The sequence below is a fragment of the Equus asinus genome, chromosome 11 (assembly GCF_041296235.1).
Source record: "Equus asinus isolate D_3611 breed Donkey chromosome 11, EquAss-T2T_v2, whole genome shotgun sequence".
NCBI classification, from domain to species: domain Eukaryota; kingdom Metazoa; phylum Chordata; class Mammalia; order Perissodactyla; family Equidae; genus Equus; species Equus asinus.
This window is the reverse complement of record NC_091800.1, coordinates 28058599-28075502: the sequence shown is the minus strand read 5'-3', so window position 1 is coordinate 28075502 and position 16904 is coordinate 28058599. Positions and strand designations below refer to the sequence as shown.

General features: G+C 40.3%; 1 protein-coding gene across 6 annotated transcripts in view; it reads left to right on the top strand.

The window, feature by feature from the left end:
* The window catches only part of LRCH1 (leucine rich repeats and calponin homology domain containing 1), a 193397-nt gene that overhangs the window by 141363 nt on the left and 35130 nt on the right, over nt 1-16904 (top strand). For 5 of the 6 annotated variants that reach the window (XM_070520680.1, XM_070520677.1, XM_014838907.3 and 2 more), the window contains 5 exons: nt 207-293; nt 5602-5691; nt 5795-5831; nt 12612-12665; nt 13388-13460. In XM_070520680.1, coding sequence (XP_070376781.1) covers nt 207-293; nt 5602-5691; nt 5795-5831; nt 12612-12665; nt 13388-13460 — 341 coding nt within the window. Of the gene's footprint in view, nt 1-206; nt 294-5601; nt 5692-5794; nt 5832-12611; nt 12666-13387; nt 13461-16578; nt 16684-16904 lie in introns of all 6 variants that reach the window. The other variant, XM_014838909.3, reaches the window with a different exon arrangement.

Below are 16904 nucleotides of genomic sequence, written 5' to 3'. Positions count from 1 at the left end.
GCTGGGCTTCCGCCACCCATGGGCTCTTTCCACCACATTCTGTCAACCCACCCTGCAGGGTACTGACATGTTTTCCTTATAATGTTGAATTTGTTAAAATCGGTTTTATATGTTAGGTGGATTTTTATAAGTTTGCTCTTAAGAACCTAGACGATATTTGTGCTCTAGTGATCATTTTGGTTCTCTTGCTTGCTTTCATACTGCAGAATAAGTTCATCCAAAGACCAGGACATGGATATAGCAATGATTGAACAGCTGAGAGAGGCAGTAGATTTGCTGCAAGATCCCAACAGGTACGCGTGTCTTCCTTGGCCCAGGTTTCATGTGTGAATAATGCATACTAATTTACTGAGTACGTCATCTCACTTTAAAAAATATTTATACACACAGGTTTTGGCTCAGCCTAAGCACTAACAAACAAACAAAAGTCATTTTAACTGCCTGTTTTCCCAAGATTCATAAAGGAAAAGAGTCTAACTTCTGGAGGAATTTTGAGATCAGTTTCCCCTTTCTCTACTCCTAATGAAATTCATTCATGCTTTATGAAATTCACATGGGAATTCTTAGTATAATTCCTAGAAAACAGAAATACAGCAAAAGCACATATTTTGTATTGTTTAAAGTTTAAACCCCTATTTTATAGAAATATAAGGGAGATTTTCCAAAAAGGGAAGATTTGGTATATCAAATACTACCTTATTTATTTCTGATAGTGCCAAATATATGCTAACTAAATAATATATTTCTAAAAATTTAGGTTACAAGATAATTTCTTATTTTTCTTTTAAAGATTGGCACCTGAGCTAACAACTGTTGCCAATATATATATATATTTTTTGCTTTTTCTCCCCCAATCCCCCCAGTACATAGTTGCATATTTTTTAGTTGTGGATCCTTCTAGTTGTGGCATGTGGGATGCCGCCTGAGCCTGGCCTGATGAGCAGTGCCGTGTCCGCACCCAGGATCCGAACCAGTGAAACCCTGGGCCGCCAAAGCAGAGCGCGTGAACTTAACCACTCAGCCATGGGGCCCGCCCCAAGATAATTTCTTAATGGAATTGGCCATTGTTAATAATAGGCACTATATGCAGTAGTCATATTTTTTTGTTTCTTCTCTAAGGATAATGAATTCCCATGGACAAAACATTTTTCAGTATGACAATATACCTGGTATCAGGTAATAACTACCTTATCGCTAGAGAAATAGATCTAGAGCTTATCCCTGGTAAACTGTTCAGGGGTCCTGCGAATTTAAATATGAAGATGAAGGTGACATGGAAATCACTCCACTTTCTTGGAATTTATGAAAAGGATGGTTAGTGAGTCCCAGAGTATTGGTGAGAGTGCACCACCAATGTTGTCTGGCTCTAAAGAATAATGACAGGCCAGGTTGAGTGTGGCTGAAAATCCTTAGCAACTGATTTCAAAAGCATTTCGATTAGACATTAAGTGAGTGCTTAGAGCATGGGAAGATCTCCAGTGTGCACCTTGGGAGATATAAAGACGAACAAGACACAGCTCTTGCCTTCTAAGACTCCAAACTATAGTAGATGGAGGTTGCCTTGCGCAGTTTTTTGTAAGTGTAATTGATTTAGGTGCTTGAAGTGGAGGTAAAAAGTGATAAATCAGAGCGAATGCCTGACCCCAGATGGAAAAGGGCAAATGGCTGGGCCAGCCTTCCTGAAGGTTGGGTTATTTAACTGGACCCTTTAATAACTGGCATTTTCAAGGAGAAAGCAAATTTCTGGATTGAATTAAAAGTTCATGCAAAGGCGTGGAGGTCAAAAAGAATGGAGCAAGCTTGGAAAATCTCACATAGATGAGATGGGCTCCATCCTGACTGTGCGGCAGTAACACAGACACCCTGACAGTCACTACCTCTGCGGCTCAGGGTCTGGGCATCTCCATGAAAGTCCTGCCAGTGCCGCTGATAGACAGCCTGACCTGAGAATCACCGGGGGGCAGTTTGGAGTGAGCAAAGGAGGACTTCCATTGCTATGCAGAGGAGCCGAGACTATTTTATGTGTAGAGGGAGGTGATGATGGTTTAAAATGTGATGATTCATGTTGTTAGTTCTCCCTAATGTTTGGCTCAGAGCTTGGCTCATTAGTAGGTACCTAATCAAGGCACGTTCTTTAAAGAGCTGGGTTTCACATCCTTAACCAGGGTGGTCAGCGAGAGGGTAGGAAACAGGGACAAGAGAGCTTGTGTGTGAGTGTGAGGGGGGGTGTGTGCATGTGTGTGCGTGTGCTCATGCACCCAAGGAAACAGGCCAGGTAGCATGGCTGGTGAAGAGCAGACTTTGAATCGGCTAGACACTGGTTCTGAGCCCATCTCCAACTCCAGTTAATCTGGGTAAGTTATATAATTTCTCTGCACCCCAGGTTCTTCCTCTATGAGATGGGTTCCAAGTTCTTACCTTTTAGGACTGTGAGGATTTGAAATAATATATAAACTGCTAGTGGGAAGGTAAATTGGCAAAACCATTCCAGAAGACATCCTCGTTATATGGAGCCACAATTTAAAAAATACATAAACTTTTCGAACAGATTCTAAAAATTTATCCTAAGGGATGAAGAGATACAAACAAAGATTGTGAGAGGGAAGATGTGTTTAATAGCAAATATTTGGAAAAAAGAAAATGATCTAACAATCTGGAAATACTTAAGTATATTTTGGTGGTTAATAAGATGGAATATAATGTGGCCAATAAAATGGTTTTTAAAGTTTCCAGTATATTTTAGAATGCTCATTATATAATGTTGACTTAAGTATATACGTGCATAAAATTTGATCTCACTTATGTAGATAGAATTAGGATCCAATTGTGTAAGAAGCTTAGAAAATTTAAACTAGAAGGAAATACATTAAGATGGATGTTTTGCTGTAGGTCTTTCTAAATTCCTATTTTTCTTTATACTTTTAAATATTGTAGATGCTCAGTGGGAGGTACTGCTGTAGGTCTTTGGTGACCATTTGAAGTGGGTGGTGAGAAGGATGGGAGGGGACAGTCAAGGTGTTTTAGACCCGAGCCCCCGGTAGCTCTGTCTGGGATGAGGAACCAGGAGGGACAACAGGTTTGAGGAGGAGGATGTTGGGGTCAGTGTAGGACCTGCTGAATAGAGTCTAAGGTGGCAGTGTGGCAGTGTCCATTCAGCTGCTAGACCTTTAGTTTTGGGGCTTCAAGACTTAGACTTGAAAGTCATTTTCGCCAGGTGCTGCAGTAACAGAAGCTGTCTAAGAGGATGAGGTTCCCATGGACGAGCGTATCAATGGGAAGGGAACGTGAGCCCAGGACAGAGCCTTGAAGACGAGACGTGACAGAGAGAAGGCTCAAACCCCTTGGGATCAAACTTCACATTGTTTTAACAGTTCTGCCTTTCACATTTTGTATCACTTTTCCAATACACTTTTCTTACAAATTCTAGATTGATTAACATAGGAGCCCCAAAGCAAAACAGAACAGCCTAGTTTGGTGGAAATAGCAGTGGCGTGGGACTGTGGGGCTGGAACCCAGCAGTAAGATCCGGTGACCTGGAGGGAGTGGCTCCCCCCTCTGGGTCTCAGTGTTTTTCATCCTTCCTGAGAAGTGGGATGAACTGAGGATCTCCAGATTCTTCTCCAGCCTGGAAATGTCTGAGGCAATAAGTTGCCAAGGATGCTGAGTGAGTGGAAATCGTGGGTGTGTGCCGAATTGTGGACGAAAACAGCCCTGAGCACCCTCCAAGTGATAGTTGATTTGCATCTTTATGAAGTGCTATTATAAAATTATATTATGTTGTAAGACTTTCTGTGGATTTCACTTCCTCCCTAAAATAATTCACTGCTTTGGCTGCTTTAGATCTTTGTTGTTCATCCTGAAATAATTATAATATGACAGTTCTAACTTTATGTTTCTGTAAGCCAGTGTCACAGGTAGAGAAAGAGGCCTGTTTTTGCTTGTGATAAGGAGAGGGCGCATCAAGACGTCATTTATTTCCCGCTGCTTTGGACTGAATATTAGTATAAAAAGTTTCCATACACATTGGGTTTTTCCTTTATCTTATATGTCATAGATCCAGATATTTGTGTTTTAGTTAAGCCATCGATGGTAGGATTACATTTCGAGGTTTACCTTTCAACCTTCACATCAAAAAACCTAGCTGAATATTGCTATCCTGTTTTACCTTTGTCTTGGTTTCTCCTCATAAGGATTTCTGATTGTTGGTTTGATATCATTTTCAATAGGCACGTATAACACGAACTCATCTCCACCTTTTAAGATGGCTTTGTAACTTTTATATGACTTACAGAAATTCCTGGTTTTATAGATCTTAAAAAAAGTTGAACACTTGAAATTTCAGAAATTCAGAAACTATCCGTGAGACAATTTCAAAAATAAAAATGCGGGGTCGGCTCCGTGGCCGAGTGGTTAAGTTCGTGCGCTCCACTGCGGCGGCCCAGGGTTCGGATCCTGGGCGCAGACATGGCACCGCTCGTCAGGCCACGTTGACGTGGCGTCCCACATCCCACAACTAGAAGAACATGCAACTAAGATATACAACTGTGTACGGGGGGGTTTGGGGAGATAAAGCAGGAAAAAAAAAAGGAAGATTGGCAACGGTTGTTAGCCCAGGTGCCAATCTTAAGGAAAAAAATAAAATAAAAAATAAATAAATAAAAATGCATATCAGATTTCTTATGGTTTGTTTTGTTTTGTTTTGGTGAGGAAGATTGTCCCTGAGCTAACATCTGTGCCAGTCTTCCTCCATTTTTTTTTTTTAAAGATTGGCACCTGAGCTAACATCTGTTGCCAATTTTCTTCTTTTTTTTTTTCTTCTTCTCCCTAAAGCCCCCCAGTACGTAGTTTTATATTCTAGTTGTCAGTCCTTCTGGTTCTGCTATGTGGGACACCACCTCAGAATGGCTTGATGAGCAGTGCTACACCCATTCCCAGGGTCCAAACCGTGGAACCCTGGGCCACCAAAGCAGGGTGCATAAACTCAACCACTGGGCCAGGGGGCCAGCCTCTTCCTCCATTTTATATGTGGGATGCTACCACAGCATGGCTTGATGAGCGGTGTGTAGGTCCATGCCTGGGATCTGAACCTGTGAACCCCAGGCCGCCAAAGCAGAGTGTATAAACCCAAGCACTATGCCACCAGGCTGGCCCAGGAATTCTTATTTTTTTAACTGAGGGTGTTAGCGTGTATCAGAGAGATCTTCCTATTAAAACAAAATGCCCTTGGTTCATATACCATAATCTAGTACCTTGGCAACTTTACTTGCTTCTGTAAACTAATAAAGTTCTAGAATAAAATTTAGCGTGTTCTATTTATGAATATTATGACTTTATCAGACATTACGGTTATATTTCAAATAAGTTGGATTTCGATACCAATAGCAGATACAAAACTCTTACGTTAAAATTATATTAAATTTGGCACATGATGGGAAAATACTGTGTGGTTTGGAATTTCTACCATAAACATTTTATTACTTAATCATAATGATTAACATAGCTTTATAATATATTAAATTTTTAAACTAAATATGCCCAAGAGCAGTAGGATTTATTAAAAGTCTAATAAATTTGCTAACATCTTTTTTTCCTACTCTTTAGACTGAGCACAGATATTACAGAGAGAAGTGTTGTAAACTTTTATCCTATGGAATCAGGAGAAGCTTTAGAATTACAAGATTCTGCACTAAAGTATGTTGACCTTTTTATAACTTGAGTACATTTTCTCTTTTTTGCATTGAAATATTTATGCTTTAAATTCCACTTTTTATCTTTTTTTTCTTCCTTTCTACAGTGGTCAAATACAGCTGGAAACATCTCCGATGAGTGAGGTAATGATGTTCCTGGATGAACCTCAGAATAGTGGCGCCATGTTCCGTAAAGATTTGTCATGGGGGGTAGAACATTCATTAGTGAGACCAGTATTCAAATTTGTTCAAGATCTCTTTCTCAGATTTTTTATGCTTTTACCCTCTTTATATTTCCTGCTTATCTTGTATACTTCACCTCCCAGTAAAGATGAGAGTTGGCTGTCGCCATTAAAGTCCCTAAATTTTTTTGTCGGATATTCTTGCTGAGTCAGGCGATGGCAACTAGGATGCACTGGGAACCTGCTTCGTGTCAGAAACTGGAGGCAGGACCATTCAGTGCAGAGTTTAGAGCCACGGAAGAAGCCTATGAACTGGCCAGATGAAAATTCAGTAGAAAAGACTTGAAAGAGAGGAACAAACGATTTGGGAAATGCCTGGGAGGATTAAGAGAGTCTAATGAAGAGAAACTGGTGGGGGTATTTGGGGACAGAGTAAAGGACAGAGTTACATTGGGTGAAATTGGGGTGGCTCTCTAAAGCAATTTTGACTTAAAACTGGAGAGGAGCCTAGAAGGTCCCAAAGAAACACTCGTAGAGAGAGAGGTTTGAGCTGGTGACTTGGGAGTGAAACATAGATTTTATCCTATTTCATCCCTTCTTAGTAAATGGGCTTAGGATGGGTAGTTTCGGCACCAAACAATTTATGCCCCCAGGGTGTCTGAACATGTACTGTAGTAAAGCAGTTTCACACTCTTGCCTAGCTAAGTTTCTGTGTTAAATAAAGGGAAAAGAACTGTAATAAAAAAACCCGTGTTCTCAGAGTAAGGTTGCATTATTAAAAGCAGTGACTTGGAATTATAAGTTTCAGGCCCATCTCAAAAACTTGCTGACTGCGGGCTACTATGGGCAGCCTCTCTGAACTTCACCTTCATCTTCTGTAAATTGGAATCCGTGTCACAACCCAGGGCACCTAAGTGTTAGCTGCTACTGTTACTCCACTAGTCTATTATCATTATTGGTGTGGTCCTTAGACAGCATCTCTGCACCACCTCTTCCCAGTGGAGGCATCATCAAATTCCCCAATAGTGGAACAGCAGGAAGCCTTTTATGTGAACAATGCCCTGGGCCTATTTCATCAAGCTCTCCTTTTGAGAGTACTGCCTTTTTTTTTTTTTTTTTTGAGGAAGATTAGCCCTGAGCTAACATCTGCTGCCAATCCTCCTCTTATTGCTGAGGAAGACTGGCCAGAGCTAACATCTGTGCCCATCTTCCTCTGCTTTATAGTGAGACGCCTGCCACAGTGTGGCCCAATAAGTGGCGCGTAGGTCTGCGCCTGGGATCTGACCCGGTGAACCGCAGGCAGCTGAAGCAGAGTGCGCTAACTTAACCGCTACACCATCACCAGCCCAGCCCCAAGATGCGCTGCTTTTGATTCTGGGCAGACTCACTTTTTTTTTTAAGCCTCTTATTTGTAAAGAATTTTATAAAAGTTTGAAAAAAATTACAAAAGTTTACAAAAAATTACCACCTTTTATCCAGATTTACCTATTATTAACATTTTACCACATTTACGGTATCATTTGTTCTGTCTCTATCTCTTTCTCTGCACACATGTTTCTTTTTCTGAAAATTTGAGGGTAAGTTTCATACATCATAGTCCTTTATCCCTAAACATTTCAGTGTGTTTTTTCTAAGAATAGAGATTTTATCTTACATAACCACGTTTCAGTTATCAACTTCATAAATGTACATTGATAAAACATTTCCATCTACCATCCATATTCTCAAGATTTCAGTTGATCTGATGACATCCTTCATAGCATTTTTTTTCCTCTCCAGTGGAGGATCCGGTCTAGTGGCAGATGTTGCATTTAGTTGTCAGGTGTCTGTAGTTTCCTTTACTCTGGAACATTTCCATAACCTTTATTTGGTTTTTATGACCATGACATTTTGAAGAGTATAGCCCTCCTCTTTTTCTTTCAATGGAATGCCCCCTTATTTTGTGGGACAAAATTCGCTCATGGTTCGATTGAGTTGTGCATTCTTTTTTAGGTTACTGCACAGAGGATGTTGATGTTGTGTCCTTCTCGGGGTATCACATTTACGGACATACTATGTCCATCTGGGCCTCATTGCTGTTGTTAATGTGACCACACAATTGAGGTGTAACCTGGTTTCTTCACTGTATAATTACGGTTCTGTTTTTCCCTTGCAACTAATAAGCAGCCAGTAAAGAGGCACTTTAAGACCATGTTAGTGTCCTGCTGCCGACCCATTTCTAGTAAAATAGGTGACCACCTGTGTGCATAAATTTCAGGAGTACAAGGAAAACACAAAACCTCTAGAAAAAAGATATCTCCACTCCATCTTGTCGACTGAAATAATCCATAACCAATCTATAAGTGAAAATTTGGGTGAGTTTATTCTGAGCCAAAATGTGAGGACCACGGCCTGAGGCCTTCCTGAAGGAAGGAAGGAAGGGCACCAAAAAAGTGGGGTGTACAGAGTGGTTATATACCCTCAAAGAGCATGTATCACATATGATTGAAATGTCCCTTTTACAATAGTTGCAAGACTGCTCTGTCGGCACAGTGATTGACGGACATAGCAGGTAGTAGGTCCACTGTCTCGGTGGACACAGCAGGTAGCCCATCTGTTGTCTCAAGCTGGGTGGTCACAGGTGAGCACAGCAGTTAGTTCCTAGCCTAGGGAGAGATGCTTATCCTTAAGGAAATGCCAGTGTGGGGGGAAGTTGCACCTTTATCCTAGGGCCTTTTGTTCTTGTCTTTGGGACATAGCAAATGCTTAAAGCAGATATAAATGTATGCTCAAAGGCCAGGTCAGGCCCTCTTAGAAAAACAAAGTCAGCCCAAATTAAGGGCTTCCTCGTATACTCCAATATATCCTATTGCTTGCCATTTCTATTTGTCAGTTGGAGGGTCATTCCAACAGTTTTATCTTCTGTTAAAATACCAAGTATTCCTGACTTAAAAAAAAAATAGGAGGCCTTGCTATATGCCAGACTGTGTGTTTGTATTTTATATATGTTATCATTATTTCATTCATTTGATGACTATCCATCAAGTGCCCACAATGTGTCAGCACCATTCTGGACACTAAGGAAGTGGTATTGACCAAAACAACGGTCCTTCCCCTTAGAGTTTTCATTTCAGTTAAGGTGTTAGTGAAAGGTAGGGGTTATCATGCCCGACTTACAGGTGCAGGACCTGAAACTCAAGGTCAGGGGACTGGCCAGGTCACTTGCATGGTAAATAGCGAGGCCCTGCTTTTCCACTCAGCATAGTCCTTCTCCATGCTGTAGACTAGAGGTGACACACTATGTCTTGTCCTTCTTACAAACCTTAGTGGGACCTGAAGGCACCAAACCTTTTCTTAAGAACAGGACTTGGCAAAGGCAGAGAGGGGGTAACCCTTGTGTGTGCTTGAAAAGTGCTTCCAGGAATGTGGATGGGGTATGGAAAGTACATGGATGGGTATATACCAAATGTAGGCTGAGCCCAGTTCGCAGTTTTGTCTCAGTCTAGTTTTAATCCTCTCTTTTAATCCCAGTAGCTATACATTGGGTGGTGTTTCTTGTCGATGCCAATTCCAATGGCTGTTAAGAATTGCTGCTGACATTAAGCATTTCATTAATTAAGCAGTAAGCATGCTTTAGGAAGGGATGTGCGAAATATGACTTTTTTTGGTCAATCCAATACTATTTTAATGTGGGACTTCCTCTCATTTTCCCATCAGCAAAGCTGAACTATATCTCTGCAATAAATTCTAGATTTTAGAAGTGGATTTTTTATTCTATTTATTGATCTCTATTTCTCCTATTATTTGTCTATCTCCCACTGCATGGCACAAACACTTTAGTGTTTTCACTCTAAGTGGGACCTAACCCAGTCCCTAGGACCCGGTGAGCCTTTAGTGAGGGTTTGTGAAAGGGAGGAAGGACTATGAAGAAAGAGAAAATGAGATGATAAAGAGTTGGCTTTGGTAAGGACAACGTCAATGTGCTACATCTTCAATGTAGAGACTCCGGGGTCTTAACTGATCGCTGAAACCCTCCATCATGTAGACAAAATGTATATTAGGTTCTTCTAAATGCAGTTTCTTATGCTTGTCTAAATTGAAACTCATCTGACACTTTTTCGCATGCTCATAAAACTTCATGGGACTTTCCTGTGCTTTTACCCTGCTTGCAATCATGATATTAATGTGGAAAAGCCTAGCATGGTCCTAAAGCAGCAAGTGTGACTTCCACGTAACGTACTGATCAGTCGGTCAGTCTAGTCACCCCAGCTTGCCTCTAACAATGAGCCTCTCTTCCATCAGTCAGCCGGACATTCAGCCAGTAAGTGTTGAGCTGCAGTTCAGCACAAGGCCCTGAGCTCAGTGCTGTGAGGGCCTTGAAGCCAGCAACCACACACTTTTCTTCCGAGTGCATTTTCTGCTCACACTGGCAGACTGTGTTCCTGTTACGGTCACACAGGATGTGTCAGACCCAGCCACCTTGGGGCCTTCATTTAAGCACACTGCTTAAAACATCCTGGAACTTTCACTCGAGTAGAGTTTTAAAAAGGAATATAACTGTGTCCGTGATTTCAGGAGTACCAGGAGGACACAAAACCTCTAGAAAAAAGATACCTCCACTCCAACTTTGATTTACAATATTTTGTGTTAATGTAAATTTTTTTTTTCTCTTTTGGCTGAATGAGGAGTCACATTTAGTATAAGGAATTCCTACTCATTGTCTTCCTTCTCTGGGGCAGCTCTCTGCCCATCACAGACACGTCTCCATGATTTTGAAAATGGAGGGGGTATAGCTGACTGTGGTGGGAAAAGGAAGTCATGAGCAGGAAGAGAGGAAAAGAAAGTAGTGGATCAGCAAGTCCACTGCTAATGATTCTGCAGACCTTAAATGCGATCTTCTTTTATGGTTTGCTTATTGTCATATTCTCTCTTCTATCTCATTCAGGAAGAAATATCTTTAGCGTAGTCTAAAAGCAATTATCCAGTATTTATTGAGTACTTGTTCTGGATTCAGCTTTGTTTTTGGTGTCAAGGATTGGGATATGAAGGACATGAGTTGCCCTCACATTTATGGCATTTTAAAAATTGAGGAGGAAAGAAGAATTCGATACTGAAAAGATTTAGAGAAGGATATGAGGCAGTCCGTAGTCATGAGTGTTTGAGGTGCTCTGGGAGACTGGGGCTGGCTTGGAGAACTCAAGGAAGGGAAGTAAACCTAGATTTGGGAGGTGATCTGGGTTTGGATGGGTCCCAGGAGGCCGTGCTGAAGCAAGACAGCAGGGCCCTGGCCAAGGTGTGTGAACTGGGCAGAGACACTGAGGAATGGGGTGACGCCCAACTAGCTGGGTGAGGCCAAGATGATGAAGTGGTTTGAAATCGGTAGCACATCATGTTATCTGATTTCAAGCACACTTTAGATGACAGTCTACGTCAAGCTTGGGTCACATTGGCATCTGTCCAGGAAGAATTGCCAATTCCATTCTCATATGCAAATAATATTGAATGGGGGAGGGGGTTGGGGGGACAATAGGAAAAATTAGTTGAAAGAGTTGCATATAAAGAGAATCAAACCTGGAGTTGCTTGGTAGCAGTTCTAACAAAGCCATTTAATTGGATAGAGAAATTAATGACATTTTATTCTAAAAATACGTTTTTCCCTTGGATTTGTCAGAGTTGGGAATATTTTTTAATAGCACTTCTCAACAATAGGAATCGGAATAGACATCTTCAATCTGTGCTCATTTGGTGGTATATGTGAAGATGTTTATATTAGCTATCACCAGCTTTTTTATTAGGATGCATCGATGGGTTGTTGATTACCACATAAAGAAGGTAGATCTGGGTAAAATAAGCTAGAGTTTCCCCATTGTGGGTCCCTTGTCTCTGTGTGTCCCTTTCATACTGGTTTTCTAGGATTCTGCCCTCAGCCCTGGTTCCTTATTCCATATTCTCTCTCTGGAGGATCTGCTCACCCTCATGGACTCAGGCACCTCATGAATAATAATGACTTTCAAATCTATAGCTCACGCCCCAAATCCCTCCCTCTCTCTAGTATTCATATTGCATCTCCCTGCCCCATAAGTTTCTCATTCTCTACCTGCCTAAACTGAAGTTATCAAGTCCCTCTTGAACGCTCCCATTTTCTTGGTACTCGGTGGTGCCACCACCCACCCAGCCACTCCAGCTGGAAACTAGGATGTCATCTTGACCTTCCTCCGTGACTGCTTATCAATCCTGCACATTTTACTGCTAGAAAAATTTCTTGAAGGTTTCTCTTAACCATTGATTGCCAAAGCAAACTGATGTTGAATTGACAGCATAAGGTTTTTTCAGGTAATTTGGGGTCAAGCATGTGTACTTATTAAAAGCTCCCAATGAGATTCTGTGTATTTGGGAATTGCTGCCTTAGAGCATTTCTAAAACCCTGTATTAAAATAGGGGTGGGAAGTGGCAGGCAGCTTGGTAATCTAGCAAAGCAAGCTGACATTCATAGGAACTTTGGGCTGAACTCTCTGCTCTGGGAAATCCCTTTTCTTAGTTTCTGTGACACTTTAGATGTATTTTTCTTTGAATACAGCTGCATGCTTTTAGGTGATTTAAGTATGACCTACTTAGCTACTTAACACATGAATTAGTTAATTCAGTGTGTATTTATTGTGTGCTTATGTGCCAGGGATAAGATGGAAGTAAGAGAGACCCAGTTCTTGCCTCAGTAATTTTACAGGCTAATAGAACATACTGTGCATTTTTCTTCTTCTTTAAGGTGCAAAATGATCTAACATTACAGAGTAATGGGAGCGAGTATTCGCCAAATGAGGTATGTTTTCTGAAGATTAATGGAGGCTGAGGTATTCTGTGAAGACTGAATTGGAGTAGCCTTAAAAATATCTAAGATTGGCATGATTAATGAGTTAATTGTATTCCAGATTCTCTAGGGGAATCTCTCTCATTAGCTATCATAGCCCTATCTGGCTCTATCCGTAATTAAAGATTAATTTTATAAGATATATTTTGAAAACCAAATATAGGAACATCTTTATAGAAAACAGAGTGAAAAGAGCTCAAATAGGCAACATTTTGAATGCCTTGTTATCCATAAATGATTCAGCGTGCGGTTTCCCTGTAGCTGAGACATCTGTTCAGTGTTATTCTGTTTCCTCATCTCATTATGTTATGAGATTCTCCATCAGATGTGCCTTCTGTGAGATGGATGTGAGTGTGTGCATGCGTGTGTGCATACACACACACGCATGCAGGCATCTGTGCCGGAGCAGAAAAGGATGGCCAGTTTCACATGATTGTAAAATATTTTTATAAGGAGCAAATAAGAAATTGCATGGTTCTTCCCCAAACAACGTTCTGTCGATTATGCCACTTCAAGCATTTGAAGGTGCATGTATTATGACTTTTTAGCCAAGCCTTCATCACATAGCAGCAAAAGCTACAAGGTTGTGGTTTTATTATCATCCTTGGACAGAGAGAAGCATGCATAGTTCTGCTTCAGGTTTTTAAAAATTTCTTTTCCTCCTCACACCACAGATGAGAGAGGACTCCCCTGCAATCTCTCCCACCGCCAACAGCACAGCTCCATTTGGCCTGAAGCCTCGATCAGGTAAATTAAAACCTCAGCGTTCTTACACTTGTCAACAACTCAGTGGTTTTTCTTTAGCCTTTTAAAAGTACGCGTTACAGTGTGAAGGTCCTTGTGAACTCTGGCGAGTTGGAGTCCTTGCATCAAAACTTTGCTACAGCTTGCAGAGGCTGGATTTTGGAGCCTCTTTTTCAGTGAATCACCTATTAAGCCCATATTATCAGTAATAGATGAGCTTACCTCCGTTTGAATCAGAGCAAAGAGAAAAAGCTGATGGGGCATGTAAGTGGGGAAGGAATATTGTCTTAAGTTTTTTTTTACCCATGGAAGAGAAAATAACTACCCCTTTCCCCCATGGTTCCTGGTACCCTGCTGGGGTAGGAGGCCTCTGGGAGGGTGACTCTTTGCTGAGACATGCCTCATTTGCTTTCTGAGCCTGGGAGGGTCTGTGTATTTACTCGTATAACAGGGTGATCATTTCAAGGCTCACCTGAGCCATCAGGAGTCACTTAAGAAAAAAAGCCTTTCTGCTTCTATCACCTACTTTCTTTTAATTTACTATTAGTATATTCACAAAAGTAAATTATAGCAATGTGCAAAATAACTATTGATTTTAAAAAGAAGGACTATGTATTGAAAGATTTAGTTCTTCTGTTTTCTCCATGTATTTAAAGTTCTGGTACTGTCTACCTTCTTTTAGGTCCTTCTTTGTTTAACATTTTTGATTCCTCGGTCTTTCACATACACTCAGTACTAATGCTAATGCTTCTAAGTAAGTGTTAAGAGAGGACTCAGACATTTTTAAGCAAAAGCTAGGAAAGAACTGGAGACCAGCTCATTGGTGTAGCGGATAAGTCCAGCAGGCTCCACTTTGGCAGCCTGGGTTTGCAGGTTTGGATCCCGGGTGTGGACCTACACCACTCACCAAGATGTGCTGTGGTGGCAACTCACATACCAAATAGAGGAAGATGGGCACAGATGTTAGCTCAGGGCCACTCTTCCTCACTGAAAAAAAAAAAAGCTAGTAAAGAACTCAGATGTTCTTGGGTTTTTCAGTAAAGCATTTTGTCAACAGAAGTTATACATGTGTATATTTTGCAAAAGGGTACCCGTAGAAAAAAACAAAGATGATTCTTTTATGGAAAATGTTTCATTTTGGGAGCAAGTTGACTGATGGGTAATGTGGTTGCATATAACCTGCTTCCCAGCATTTTGAATGGGCTGTAAGACAAAGCCATTTGAGACAATGTTTAGGCGTGGCAGGGGTTGGTAGTGTTTTATGGAAAGCCAAATAGCTCATGAAATAAAACTCAATGGCTGGCCTCCTCGTTTATGGAAGTGAGCATATTCTGCCAGCTCTGGGCTGGGGCTGGGCCAGGTTTCTATTTCCGTGTCGCAGGTGTGTGCTGGGAGAAATGGAGGTCGCTTGGGGTACATCTCATCCTTTAGTGCCTTTAGTGACTGCCCGCCAGGAGAGTTGTCTCTACACACTGAGGACCTCATATTGCCCTATAGGCTTTCTTCTAATTCTTACAGGCAGTTTTACATAATTTAAAAATAGGTCATAATTGAGCAAATCAAAAGTTCAGTGAATCGCCAAAGAACAATATTCTTTTAAATGCGCATCTTAGCAATTTAATTGTAAAATTGTCTCAGTGACTTTTTTATTCCTTTATGGAGTCCAAACTCGGCTTATCAATATTGTACTTGCACTGTTAAACCATTTCAAATTCTTTGTAGTGGTGAAAAATAAATAGAGTATTATTTTGAATAGCAGAAAACAAAGATAATTTCCAACCTTCCAGCCTTTCTATCCTGCTGACTAACCAGTGTGGAAATTGTTCTAGTGTTGAAAGCTTTGTGGAGTTTGATTGCTGTAAATAATGTGATTTATCTTCAGGAACATCAAGTAGCATGTTGAAACTTTTAAAAACTAACGTTATGTATTAGGAATTTTTTTCATTTTATTTAGTAATTTAAAAATATTATAGTATGTATTTTTCACATTTTCTAGAAAATAATATATGTAGTAATCTTAATTGAAAATTAGTGATTAAAGAAGATAGAAATTCTTTTCGATTGAGTAGCTTTGGAACTTTTGAAAGACAATTTTTATTTTAAAGTTAAGTACATGGATTTATATGATTTCTGTGTTACAGATAAAAACAGACTACTCATATGAGCCAGTTGGAATAAGAATTTAGAGTCTTAAAGCAGGCTGATAGTTTTCTTAAAGAAAGTTTTTTTTTTTCGCTTCTGTGTTTTCCTCCAAAGAAAGACCACTGAATATACCCGAGTATTCATTCCTAGAACCATGTCCATTTATTTTACTGGTGCTGTCTTACGAATGAATAAAAATTGTATAGATAGTTCCTAAACATATAAAATTACTCTATGGATATTTAGTGCAGAAAAAAAGAGATATTATCCTTTCATAAATGACTAACTCAGAAGTGCTTGAAATTGATTGACATCTATTGGTTAACGTTAAAGAGACTCTACTAGTGTCTAAAACTGTGTTTATACTGGTTAACATCGAAGACGTTATTGGGAGGTGTGTGGACTAGTGAACTATCGTAAAGCATGCCGCTAGACTTACAGATGTCTTCAAAGGGAAATTTTACATTGCCTTGGGAAAAAAGTTCACGAATGGTAAACACTGATGTTATAATAGTTTTATTTCTAAATAATAGATATATTTACACGTATTAAGCTTTGTGTAACCAAATTTTTTGTGTGAATCATATTTGCTAAAGTTGTTATTTAGAAGGTCTTTGAAAAGGTATCTGGTAGGTCTCTTGCTTTTTATCTGCATAATCTGTGGGTACTCTCTCTTCCTGCTGACACGATTCATTAGTACTCTAAATCTGGGCTTGCAGAACTGTTAAGATTAACGATATTAACTGCATGCAGAGTATATGATTGATAAGTACTAACACTCAGTTTTTATCATTCTTTTTATTCCATGCGCCATCTTTCATTCTTCTCCTATATTGTACATTTGAAATTAAACCCCATAATATGAAATTCGTTTCATTTCCATACAATCTTATGCCATTTGTGAAATGCTGCTGCCCCTTTGGTTTTTCCTGGGTCCTTGTGCAACTGTACGCGGACTGGCTCTCTCGCTCTCCTGCAGACCCCGCCCTCACTCTTCCTCCTATCTCCTTCAACAAACTTACACAGGCACAAACATGGGACAACTCTAGCTACAGTGTTCCATCTGAAGGAGACAGTGACAATGGTAGGTGGCTTTGTACCTATACTTCAATGTGTTCATTAATAAACCAATGAATATACTGAACATTCAGTTCTGTGCAGCTGAAGATAGAGTGTTTTCCTCTGCATGCCTGACAGAAGAAATCATGAGTAAGCCTGGAAAGTGAAGTCCAGAAAATTGCATGTGGATTCTGCTCTAGCAGTTTGTCAAACTGTGTTTAATTATCTTGCATATTCTGAATTTTG